At 51.6% G+C, this 12,200-nt stretch overlaps 1 protein-coding gene across 1 annotated transcript; it reads left to right on the top strand.

The window, feature by feature from the left end:
- Positions 1-1,094: 1,094 nt before the first annotated feature.
- Positions 1,095-2,033, top strand: LOC119544701 (olfactory receptor 6B2-like). Its single transcript, XM_037850199.1, has one exon. It carries the CDS (start codon positions 1,095-1,097, stop codon positions 2,031-2,033), a length of 939 nt encoding a protein of 312 aa, XP_037706127.1.
- The last annotated feature ends 10,167 nt before the right edge of the window (positions 2,034-12,200 follow it).

A 12,200-nucleotide genomic window follows, 5' to 3' on the forward strand; every position in this document is an offset into this window, starting at 1 on the left:
TCCCGTGAGCCTCAGGGCTTCCACCTGAAAATGGAGAAGGGCAGCCTTGTTTGCACAGGCCTGAGGTGAGGATTAAATGAGGTGATTTAGGTTAAAGCACTTGACCCACAATAAGAGTGAGGTAGGGGTTCCCCCTTCCATTCTGGCTGGTTCTAGGGAACAAGCCTGTATTTGGGGGCTGGAGGGCACCGTGCAGGGGGAGCCATTACACTGTTCTGGAAAGAGATGGTATCGATGCCCCTGTATGCGTGCCCTTTGCACTCCCACCTCCATCACATGCGCCTGTGCTGGGCGGATGGCCCCTCCCTCAGCGTCAGGCCCATGGAAAACACTCGATGCTTTCTCTAGCCTGAGGCACCTTCTACCAATGGTTTTCTTTCCCCTGGAATGTTGTTGAAATCTCTCCTTTGCTGATATTCCCCTCCTGGTGTTTTTGATGTTGGTTTTTATTCCTTTTCACTACCTCAAAGGGGTCTTGAGACAACAGAAAGATAAAGATGTGATCAGTTTCCCACCTTGGCTGGCAGGTCTCCTGCTGGTGATTAAGGTCTTTGGGCCCCTGTTCCTGGCTAACCAGGATCTGTCCACCCTGAGCCCTGCTGGGGTCAGTGTCTCCTATAAAATCAACTTGGGAGTCAAGAGGAAGGTCAACTGTGTACCAAGCTAGGAGGAAAGTCTCAGGCACCCAGTTATGGGCCCTGGAATCAATGCCCCACTGCCTGGGTGAGAGGAGTATGGAGAGCTGTGCTCTTCTCTATTGCAATTAGATTTCTCGGTGAATTCCATATTTTAGGAAAATTACAGTTTCAAGAGCATGTGGGCTCCTTGGGGTGGGGCAGGGTATTCTAGAAACCCAATCTCAGGGTGAACCTGCTGCCCTAGGAGATCTAGAGCCTACACCTGATGTTAACCTGATGCTAAAGGCTTACCTTGCAGACATGCTTCCCTCTGCCCGCAGCCCTTGAGACCCAGGTGCTGATTTTTGCAAGAAGGGTCAAAATTGACCCTAGAGGGTCAGCTGTGATTTCCCTCCTTCAGCCCTTTCCGCTTACACAATGATGTTTTGCAGACCCACCATTGCCAAGGAACGAAGAATGAGGGGAGAGAATGTCACCAAGGTCAGCGCGTTCATCCTGGTGGGCTTCCCCACAGCCCCCGTGCTGCAGTACGTGCTCTTCCTCCTCTTCCTGGTCATGTACCTCTTTGTCCTGGTGGAGAATGTGGCCATCATCCTCACCGTCTGGAGCAACAACCCCCTCCATCGGCCCATGTACTACTTTCTATGCTCCATGTCTTTCCTGGAGATCTGGTATGTATCTGTCACCATCCCCAAGATGCTGGATGGATTCCTCCTTCAACGGAAATGCATCTCTTTCACAGGGTACATGACTCAGCTCTACTTCTTCAGCTCACTGGTGTGCACCAAGTGTGTGCTCCTGGCGTCCATGGCCTATGACCGCCACGTGGCCATCTGCCACCCCCTGCGCTATGTGGTCATCATGTCCACTGGCCTCTGTGTCCAGCTCGTGGGCTTTTCCTTTGCAAGTGGCTTCACCATCTCCGTGATCAAGGTCTACTTTATCTCCAGTGCCACGTTCTGTGGCTCCAATATCCTGAACCACTTCTTCTGTGACATCTCCCCCATCCTCAAGCTGGCCTGCACAGGCTTCTCAACTGTGGAGCTAGTGGATTTCATCTTGGCCTTCGTCATCCTGGTGTTCCCACTTGTGGCCACCGTGCTGTCCTACGCCCACATCGTGCTGGCTGTCCTGCACATCCCCTCTGCCACTGGCCACTGGAGAGCCTTCTCCACCTGTGCCTCCCCCCTCACCGTGGTCACCGTCTTCTACACAGCCCTGATCTTCATGTACATCCGGCCCCAGGCCATCGATTCCCGGAGCTCTAACAAACTTATTTCTGTTTTGTACACTGTCCTCACCCCTATCCTGAACCCTTTGATCTACTGCCTGAGGAACAAGGAATTTAAGGAGGCCTGGAGAAAGGCTGTGGGCTTGGGTCAAACTCCACTGTAGTGTGCCAACCACATCATTCAGTTCTTCTAGAACACCAGCTTCAAAGAAACAGCCTGTCTTCTGAGGCTACTGAACTGACAGTAATGAAAATTCCTTGCATTGTTGAAGTACTTCAAATTTTGAAAAGTGTTTTCTTATTTCCTTTACAGAAATGGATATCATTGGTTTTGTAATACCCATATCATCATTTTATATCTGAGCAAAGTGGAAAATGGCCAAGTTTAATAAATTGTCTTCAACATTAAAATTACCCTGCAGATTCCAGGAAATAGAAAAGCGCAGCAGATTTTAAAATCCTAAATAAATGGCAATATTTTGTGGTACAGACATGTTGGAGGGAATTGAGTTCTGAGAATCCTCATCCAAGGTTTGTACCCAGTAGACATCGCTGTGGTAAACCCTCCAGCATGTTCTCCTCTAAGGTCCTGGGCTGGAGAAATCTGCTCTGTTTTCACGTATAAATCACATCCTCACGCCCAGGCAGCTGTGGAGGGAATGGAACGCTGTCTTGTTACTGTGTGGGGCGATCCAGGTTGTCCTGTGGCACATGTAGATGTCTCACCCAGCCCCATCGCCCAGGAGCCCTGCCTGAGGGTCCCAGGGACAGAGCTCATGTCCGGAGAATAAGGGTCGTGTGGGGGGTGGGCACACAGGACTGCCCCCCAGGAGCTGTCAGACTCTGCCCCAGGCCTCCGGGACCTGGATCTCAGGGTTGGGTCCCACACGTGAATTTGGAACCTTGAAGAATTAAACGTCTTCCCAGGTGACTCTGATGTCCTCATGAGCTCACCACCCAGTAGCTCAGACAATCGGAACAATTTAACAGCCAAGCAGGCACCTGCATGCTCAGGTCACCACTCGGACATGTGGGGAAGCTGAAGGGGCCTGCTGGCTGTCCGACCCAGGGGCTCTGCCCAAGAACAGACGGCTCCTACGTAACACACCCCAGAGCCCCCTGGCTGCCCATGCCCCAGGACCTGCCCATCCACACAGTGCATGTGCGGTCGCAGTTGATTCGTCTGGGGGAGGGTGGCGGCCGGTTGCTAAATCCTAGGCTCCCAGGATTGCTCCGAGGGTACCGGCGGCGGGGGCTCTTTCCCGGAGGCGAGGGCGAGGCGGGGGACTTGGCCAGGTCCCCGGCGGGAGGCGTGCAAGTATGGAGGGCGGCGAGAAAGGAACAGGCGGGACACGATTTCTTTTAGGATGATGAAAACCAAGAGAGTTTATTAGGGGAGAGTACAAGCTTATATCGGGCATTTAGAGGGCGGGGTAGCTGCAAGGGTTAAAGGCTTGGATTGGTTCTGAGAGGGCGCGGAGGTTGATTGAAAAGGGGCGGGAGTTGCTCCGGTAACGGGGAGTGGGTGGGCAAGGTAAAGGGGGCGGTTTTCTCCGGCAAGCCCTCCCCAATGGTTTTTACTTTGGGGTGAGGAAATGGGGCCTGCATTCGGCTCCACTTTCTCAGGCCCGGGGGGCCGTGGAGGGCGCAACCACCCGTGCCCCACTACCTTTCCTAGGGGCTGATCAGTTCCCCTGGCCCAGGCCCGCCAAGTCAGAACTCGATAACAGTGTCCCGCAGCATGCATGGGTCCCCAGGGCTTCTGTCCTTCCTGGAGGTCCCCAGATGAAAGCAGAACAACCCCTTTGTCATTTGCTAGTTACTGTTCGAAAACAGAAAAAATAATGAAATTGAAACCTGCACGGGGCTGTGGCTAAGCCCTCAGTCCTCCTCCAGCAGTGGGTCCTGGCCTGTGACTGCACTCCCAGATGGTAGGGGAGGACACTGGCCCTCCACGTGAGCATTTTCTCACACATTCAGCCACAGTGGTCATCACTAATTGATTTATTTGCTGGCATGTGCAGTGGTGTGGAGCTCTGTGCCCCAGAAAACCATGTCCTTAAACTTACTCCATTCCTGTGGTTGTGAGTCCTTAAACAGGACCTTATGAAAAGTTTCCTTCAGTTGAGGTTTGATCCAGATGAGTCAGAATGGGTCTTAATCCTGTGCTGAGGCTTATAGGAAGGGCACAGAGAGGGAGAGAATGTCATGAGAGCAACCAGAAGCTGGAGGTCACTGGACACTGGAAGAGAAAGGAGAAGCCAGGAAAGGCCTCCGTGTGCTTGGCCATGAGACAGAGGAGCCCAGGAGCAAGGATCTCCGGCACCAGCCCCAGGACTCCACAGACTTCAGGAAGAAAGCACTGCTTTGCTGATGCCTTGATTTTGGATTTCCCTTGGCCTCAAAACTGTGATCAAATAAACTCACCCTTTTAAGACACTCCATTGCTTTGGATTTGTGTTAGCATCAGGAAAGTAAAACACCATCACCAGGTCAGGCCTGAGGTCAGTGCTGGGGGAACAAAGTTAAGGGACACCCCACCCTCTGTGAGGGGCCCAATCCATGGGGAGGCAGCACCCAGCAGACAGTGGCAGAACTGGGGTGCAGGAGGTGCACTGTACAAGCGTGCCAGGGGATCGCATCATAGTAACAGGAGTAGAGGGTGGTACTCCAGGGGACGATGGTGCAGAGGGTCACAAGGGCCACCAGGCAGAGCGGGAGTCACACCTTAAACTGGAACAGGAGTGACGAGGTTAAAGGGAGGCCAGAGGAGGCTGTTCCAGGCTGTTCCAGCACCAGCAGATGCTCAAACCTCAGAAGGAGCTTGGTGCTGGGGAGGGCTCAGAGATGCTGGAGCGGCTGGAGCCTGAGGTTGAAGGATGAGGCTTTAGAGGCCACCGAGGTCAGGAGCACAAGCACCCACGGGAGTCAGTGGGGAGGGGGTGGGGGAGGAGGCGGGACCGGGTTCCCACCTTAGACCATTCAGCAGGTGTGAGAGATGGACCTGGGATGCAGTCAGAGGCAGGGAAGGATGGAGGAGGCCATCCGCATTGCCCAGGTGAAAAGAAAGAATCACCTGTTCCAAGTGGTGGGTGAAGGTGTGGGGTGGAGTGAACAAGGATTATGCGAGAAAGATCTGGATGTTCAAATCAGCATTTGGAGCTCAGTGGGAAAAGGAAAGAAATGAAGGGGCCTTCTGGATTTAGGGTCACAACACAAAATGGACAACAGAGCACTCAAGGAGAAACAGGTGATGGAGAGCCCCTTGGAAGGGAAGTGGGTGGGTTTACTTTAATCATGCTGACGTTGAGGTCTGATGGGAGCCTGGCTTTAAGCAAGCAGTGGGCCAATCCCTATCAAGGGAGTAAGAATATGGCCCAGAACATGAGGAAGTGCGTTGAGGTCAGGGGAGAAAGGGGATTTCAGTGGGAGTCAGAATTCTGATGGGTTTGGTGTCAGGAGTGTGGTGGACTGAACTGTGTCCACAGTTTGGACATCATCTTGGTTGTGGTCCATCTGGTGGGTGTGTGACATTGTAAAGAAGATTTCAAGATGTGGCCTTACTTGAGGAGTGGCCACACTGACCAGGGTGAGCTAAGTCCAGATGACTCGGGTCCTTCATAGGCAGATTGAAAGTAGGCGGAGAGGGAAGCCCGGAGAGGCCGCCATGTGCATCACCACGTACAGAACAGCCAAGGACCAAGGGTCAGCAGTCAGCCCAGAATGACACAGTCTTCAGGAAGACAGCATTGCTTTGCTGATATCCTGATTCTGAACTTCTCCTAGCATCAAAACCATAAGCCAATAAATTTCCATTATTTAAGCTAGTGCATATGATATTTGTTTTAGCAGCTGCGAATCAAAAACAAGAGGTTTGATTGACAGGATCTGACTGATATCAAGCTCTGGGCTGGTGGAGTCAAGATCTGCACAAGTTTAATAGGGCCCTGTGGTGGCTGTGGGCACAGCATGGCCTGGACCCCAACTTGGCTCAGCTTTCACATCATCACAAACCCTCTTGCCCTCCTTCTGCCTCACCCTGCTGCTGGGGGTCAGGCATCCTGCAGACCTGTGGCCTCACCCCCAGCACAGACCCTGGTTTGACCCTTGCTGATGGCAGGCCAAGGGTCAGGGTCTCCTCCTGTCGGGGCCACTTGCCTGTAGGATGGAACTAACAGGGGCCACAGGTATGGATCTGCAGACTCTGTCATGGGCCCCCAGGCAGACAGAGGCGAGCCCAGCCCCAGAGCCTCAGGGGACCCGGTTCTGCTAATTGGCAGAGTGTGGCAGCCTCAATGCTGGGCACAGTAATTGGACCCTGGAGTCCCCATGCTCCAGGAGAAAAAGCCACCCCTGTTTTCCCCCAGCTCCTGGTCGGCCCTTCTCACGAGCATGTTGACACTGCGTGTGGTCACTGTGGCCAGTCAGGGGAGCCGCTGGACATGAGGAGAAGCTGCCCCTTGCTCTGGTCAGCAGCTGGGACAGCTCCAGGGAGGCTTCTGGACTTGCCCACATAAGACCCTGCTCTCTCCACGCGGATCCCAGACTCGCATTCTGTGAGGTAGAGCACATTGTACACCTGCTGTGAGGTGGAGCTGTAGGAGCCTGAGAGATGACACCTCCACCATGTGCCCCCTTCCCCTATTTGGGCCAGGGGCTGGGGGACACCCTTCTGCAGCCCCTAAGTAGCTCCAGCACAGTGGCTCCTGGCTACCCTGTAAATGGTCCAGCATCTCTAGGCACAGTGTGGGGTCCCCATTTCTAACACCACACCCAGCCCCTCCCTGAGCCTCAGGCCAGCAGAGCCGGGGACCTCAGCTCCAGCTCCCTGACTGCAGGCCTGGAGTGGGAAGTACTTCAGGACAGAGAGGGGAGAGCACAAAAGGCTGCAGGAGGAGGTGGGAACAGTCAGGCCTGATGCTGCTGCAGGGCCCCCCACATCCATTCTTAGTGGAAAACAGAAATCTCCACTTTCCTCTCTAGGGTTTTCTTAAAGGCTCAAACCAGAGTTTGAATTGGCAGCCGGGACAGAAGCTCTCTCCCTGTAGCACTTTGGAGAACTTAACATTCAATAAGTGGATTCTGGGCTCCTCCCTCGAAGTCCTCTTGGACTTTCAGTCTGTTCAGGGGCAGGGGGGTACCTAGTCAGACGTTGGGACCCCAATTCAGTGTGGGGTCCTGGATGGATCTGAAAATGTGTGTGGGGGAAGGAAATGGTGCCTCCAACCAAGTCAGGAGCACATTGACAGAGGCACAGAACGTGGACCTCGGGGTTTAGACAAATGCACCAGGGCTGTGTCAGGGTCAGCCTTTGGGGCAGCAGGTGAATCGACAGGAACTCAACTAGCTGTGCTGCTTCTTTGTAAGTCTGAAGTTATTCCAAGATAAAAGCCAATTTAAAAAGAAAACAGCTACTGTCAAAAGTCATCTGAAGAGACCTTGCTCTAAATGCTCCTGAAATTATAAACAAAATTATGTATTTAATCAATCAATCTAGTAATTGATGATCCATTCATGATCAGTTACCACTCTGCAATTAATGAGCATGAATTATATATAAGATGGGGGGTCAGGGCTTGGAGCCCTCTAAACAAGCTCACTCAACGTTCCCACTGCCATTATAGTCATTGCCTTGTCTAGGATTCTCCAGGTCTCCCCAGCAGAAATACCAGCTCCTCAAGTAGAGGTTGCGTTGGTCTCCTCATCTCCCCTGACCCCCACACCCTGAGTTGTGCTCCCGAAATATTCCTCCAATATACAAAACTAGACTGACAGGAAGGATGCAAGAAAGAGAAGACGTCAGTCAGGCTCAGGAGCATCCTCTGACCTGCTTGTGTAGCCAGCAGGGAGAAGGGCAGCTCCTGCTCCAACAGCCAGAGCCAGAACATAGAAAGAGGCCCCGGAAATGCAGGAGAGTCTAGGGTTCCAGGAAGGCAGACCCCTGGGGACCCCGTCTGCTCCTTGTTCGGCTCCTGGCTGTTGATGTTTGCTGGGTATGTCAGTGATCACAGAATATATTGTTGAGCATCTAAATCAATTCTTAGGGCTTGGGTTATTTTAAATGCCCACAGGCAGCTGCTACTAAAATGATCTTTACTGAGTGTATTAATTTTCTCAGGCTGCTGTAAGAAGTTACCCCAATCCAGGTGGCTACGACGACAGGAATGTGTTCTCTCCCAGCTCCTAGGGCCAGGATCTGAAATCGAGGTGCTGCAGCCACGCTCCCCTGGGGGCTCTGCAGAGCATCCTTCCTGCCTCTTTCCAGCTCTTGGTGGCCCCTGGGGTCCCCAGGGTGGGGCAGCCTCGCTCCCACTCTGCCCCTGCTGCCACACGGTCCTCCTCCTTCAGGGTCCATCAGTCCACACGTCCCTCTGCCTTTCCATCCTGGGGATGCTGCCATGGGCTCGAGGGCCTCCCTCACCCACCAGGGTCTCACCTGGATGTTTATCCTAATTACGTCTGCACATTAGCCCCTATTTCCAAATGAGGTCACATTCTGGGGTTCTGTGTTGGCACAAATTTGGGGACACTCTTTACTCCACTACCCTGAATTCTCCTTTCCTGTTACACCCTCAGTCAGGGGATCCCTTCAAGAGCAGAGAAGGTTGGGGGTTGATGGGGCCCCCGGTGATGGTAACGCTCATCACGCTGAGCGCTCACATGAGCTGGTCCAGCTTCCTGTGCTTCACGACATGCCCGTCTCATCCCGGGAGAGCCAGGGGCTGGGGGCTGTGACCTGGGTGAGCCTGTGGTCCTGGCTGCCCAGGGGCCCCTCTGTGTCTGAGAGCTTTGTGCGTGGAGCTCAGCCCAGATCAGCCCTGGAGTCAGAGCCTGGGAGCATCTTGCTCCTCTGTCTTCATCCCTTTACCCCAGACCTGAATCCAGGCCCCCAGGTGCAGCTTCTTCCAAGCCAGGAGCCTCTAGGATGTGAAATGCCTTTAGCACATGTGCACACTCAGCATGGTTTATCTCCCTTAATAGTTCTCATTTTTCATTTACATTTATTTTTCTTGCCATCAATTTATTGCTATAGTTTTAAATGTCAAGACCATCAAGTCACCCCTGCCACATTTCTGGATGGATTCTGGCTTAATCTATTATCTATTCTCTGCCCTGGGCCCATGACCCCATTGCCCCAGCTGATTAAGCATCTTCCTCTCTGAGCCACAGCCCTGCTCGCCGAACAATGGGCAAAGCCAAGGTCCCAGGGCTCGATGTACAGTCCCCTCCAATCATGAATTCCCAATTTTACTGGACATCCATTGTGACCTTCCTCCACCACCTCCATGGCCCCTCGACCCCTTTGCAGCATTCATGTATTTGAGCCGACCCTCTGGTTCAGTGTCCCCTCTCCTCCTGAGTCCATTTCCACTCCTCTACTGCAGTCATCGCCCTCAAGGGCTGGCTCCTTACCTCCTGGGGGACCCTCCTTTGGAAGCTTTTACTGCAATTGTTTTCTGTGACCTTCTTCAGCCTCACTTTCCCCCCATGCTAGAGGGTGGTTTCCAGCCATGGCTGTGGTGAACAGGAAAGGCAGTGATGTCTCCGTGTGTGGGGTGGGGGTCAGGGTGGTGGGGCTGGAGCAGCAGGGCCACCAGGAACCAGAGTCTTGGATGAACCACATTCACTTGCAGCAGCTCCTCATGACCATTCCCACCCCTTCCTCCTGGAGGGTCCTGGGCCTGTTCCCAGTTTAGACCCTGTTTGATTTTCTACAGAGAGCTTCCCATGATACAGCACAACACAGCAATCAGGGGGAAATTTAAATAAAACAAGCCTTCATCATCCTTGAGGGAGTGCTGGTGTTGTGGGGTGTGGAGGCAGAGGCTGGGAACCATGTCATATGTGAGATTTTAAATAAGGCTCCAGCCCAAACAGTACAGCACATGCCCGTGTCCAGGTTCTCGGCTGCCCCTCCAGATGGGACCCTGCAAACAGCCTCCCCCGAGGAGTCCTAGACATCTGCTCACAGCCATCACAACCTCCAATTCCCACGTCCTGCTATTTCTAAATGGAAGCCTGCAGGAGTTTTCACTGTAAACCTTGATAAATAAAAGTATTATTGCTCTCCCTGTTGCTCTCAAGAGCCAATTGCATGTCCTTGGGAAGCAGGGTCAAAACCAACATGAGAGTTAGCTATGATCTCCCTGTTCCCAAAATCTATACCTGTACCTGTACCTGAACCTGTACCTGTACCTGTACCTGAACCTGTACCTGAACCTGTACCTGAATCTATTTCTATTCTTAAACTGATACCTGTGCCTACACCCATTTCATTTCTTATATTATGCATATTTCTATGTGCAGGGTTGACGTATAGCCCTACCTGTACCTATTCTTATACCTAATCTATATATCCTTCTGTATATACATATTTCCTGTATCTATATTGATATTGTTTCTTTCTTGAACCATTATTGTCCAGGTTTCCTTTACTTTATTTTTCATGGTTTGCTTTAGCTCTTTGAGCATATTTGAGACAATTGATTTAAAATCTGCTGGAAAGGCCAATGTCTGTGTTTCTTCAGAGAATCTTTCTCTCAGTTTCTCCTGTGAATGGGGCATACTTTCTTTGTTCTTTGCACAATTCATAATTTTTTGTTGAACACTGGACCTGCAGTTGTGATAATGTGCTATCTGGGAAGTTGACTCTTCCCCTCAGGAATTGCATCTGCTGTTCACTGTAGGCTGGGGCTGATTGGTTGTTCAGTAACTGCACTAGTTTTGCTCTGCCTTAAAAACACCACACACTGGGAGGCTCAGGACTAGGGGAGCGTATACTCACACAGTTCTGGAAGCCGAAAGTCTAAAATCAAGGTGTGGGCTGGGCTGTTTCCCTCTGAGGTCCCTGGGGCAGGGTCCCTCCTGCCTCAGCTTCTAGAAGTTCCCTTCCTGGGCATCCTTTGACTGTGACAGCAGAACCCCAATGTCTACACAGCCTCGGTGTGTCCCACCTCTCTCTCTCCTTATGACGACACACTGAGTGGAGGTGGGAAAACCCTAAGCCATTAAGACCTCAACTTAACTTCATTACTTTACAGGACTGTGTTCCAAAGAGGTCCATTTGGAGGACTGCAGGTTAGGATGGGAACATGTCCTGAAGGAAACAGGTACTGCAGGTTAGGACTGGATCTTGCCCTGCGGGACACAGATACTGTGGGTTAGGACAGAAACACATCCTGGGGGACACAGGTACTGTGGGTTAGCAGAGGATAATGACCTGGGGGGCACAGGTACTGCAGGTTAGGACTAGAACATCCTGGAGGACACAGATACTGTGGGTTAGGACAAGAACATGTTCTGGGGGACACAGGTACTATGGGTTTAGATGGAACACATTTTTGGGGGCCACCATTCTATCCAGGACAGTAACTTTTCTATACAATTTATCTGAAGTCTGTACCTGTGCCATGTGTGTTTTCTCACATTTTTGTCCTTTAGCTTGTGATAAGCTAGTGTTGGACAGAGACATCCTTGAACACCAGGAGCTGAGAGAGAGTGAGGGGACCCCTCCCAGTCTTTGCAGTATGGCCCTATACTGGGCTTTCTTCAAGCTCAGCAAGGCCATTTGCAACTCTGCCTTAGCCTTCACGTCCTGCTTGTACCCAGCCTAGAGGTCAGCCAGAGGGAAAAGCCCTGCATCCTAGCTCTTTTCTGAGCACATGTCCTCATCTGAACATCTGCTTGGCATTTTAAATATCCTAATATTTGCAGGGCAACTGTGAATACCTTAACTTCCCAAGAAACCCTCTACCCTGCATTTCCTCCAAGGTCACATTGCCCCATTGTGTGCCTCAGGAATAATCTGTTGCTCCAGGCAACCCAGGGTTTTTAATTTGCCATATGATGTTTCCAAGGAATGCCACTGCTTTTTTCCTGGGTTCTAAATTAGGAAAAACATATACCAGCACCTTCTGTCGGTTCCAAAGGTAGGTCCCAGACAACTTAGACACACCAACACAATTCTTTATGAATAAGGTATGTTCTCCTCCCTTCAGAACCAAGGACCAGGGTCTCACACTGGGAAACTGACATGATCTTCAAGACCACTGTGGAGTTGGGATGGGGTTGGGCAAGTATAAGTAAAGTCCTCATAAAGTTCTCTTACCATTTGAGGCTGTCTTTATCTTGTCTCAGTGTTAGCTTTTTTACTATAACCTTTGTTGTTTTTCAGAAATCTGACAGAGATGATTCTTACACCATTTGCTTGATTTTTCTGTGGAGGGACAGGACCTTGCAGCTTCCTGCTCCACCATTTTTGCTGCTGTCACTCAAACTTTTAATCTTGTACAGTGATGTTTTGCAGACCCACAACTCCCAAGCACCCAAGA

This window comes from Choloepus didactylus, chromosome 9, assembly GCF_015220235.1.
Source record: "Choloepus didactylus isolate mChoDid1 chromosome 9, mChoDid1.pri, whole genome shotgun sequence".
In the NCBI taxonomy this organism is placed as follows: Eukaryota; Metazoa; Chordata; class Mammalia; order Pilosa; family Megalonychidae; genus Choloepus; species Choloepus didactylus.

Excerpts from the sequence above, each read along its gene's own strand:
- LOC119544701 (XM_037850199.1), top strand. The coding sequence starts at position 1,095 with ATGAGGGGAGAGAATGTCACCAAGGTCAGCGCGTTCATCCTGGTGGGC.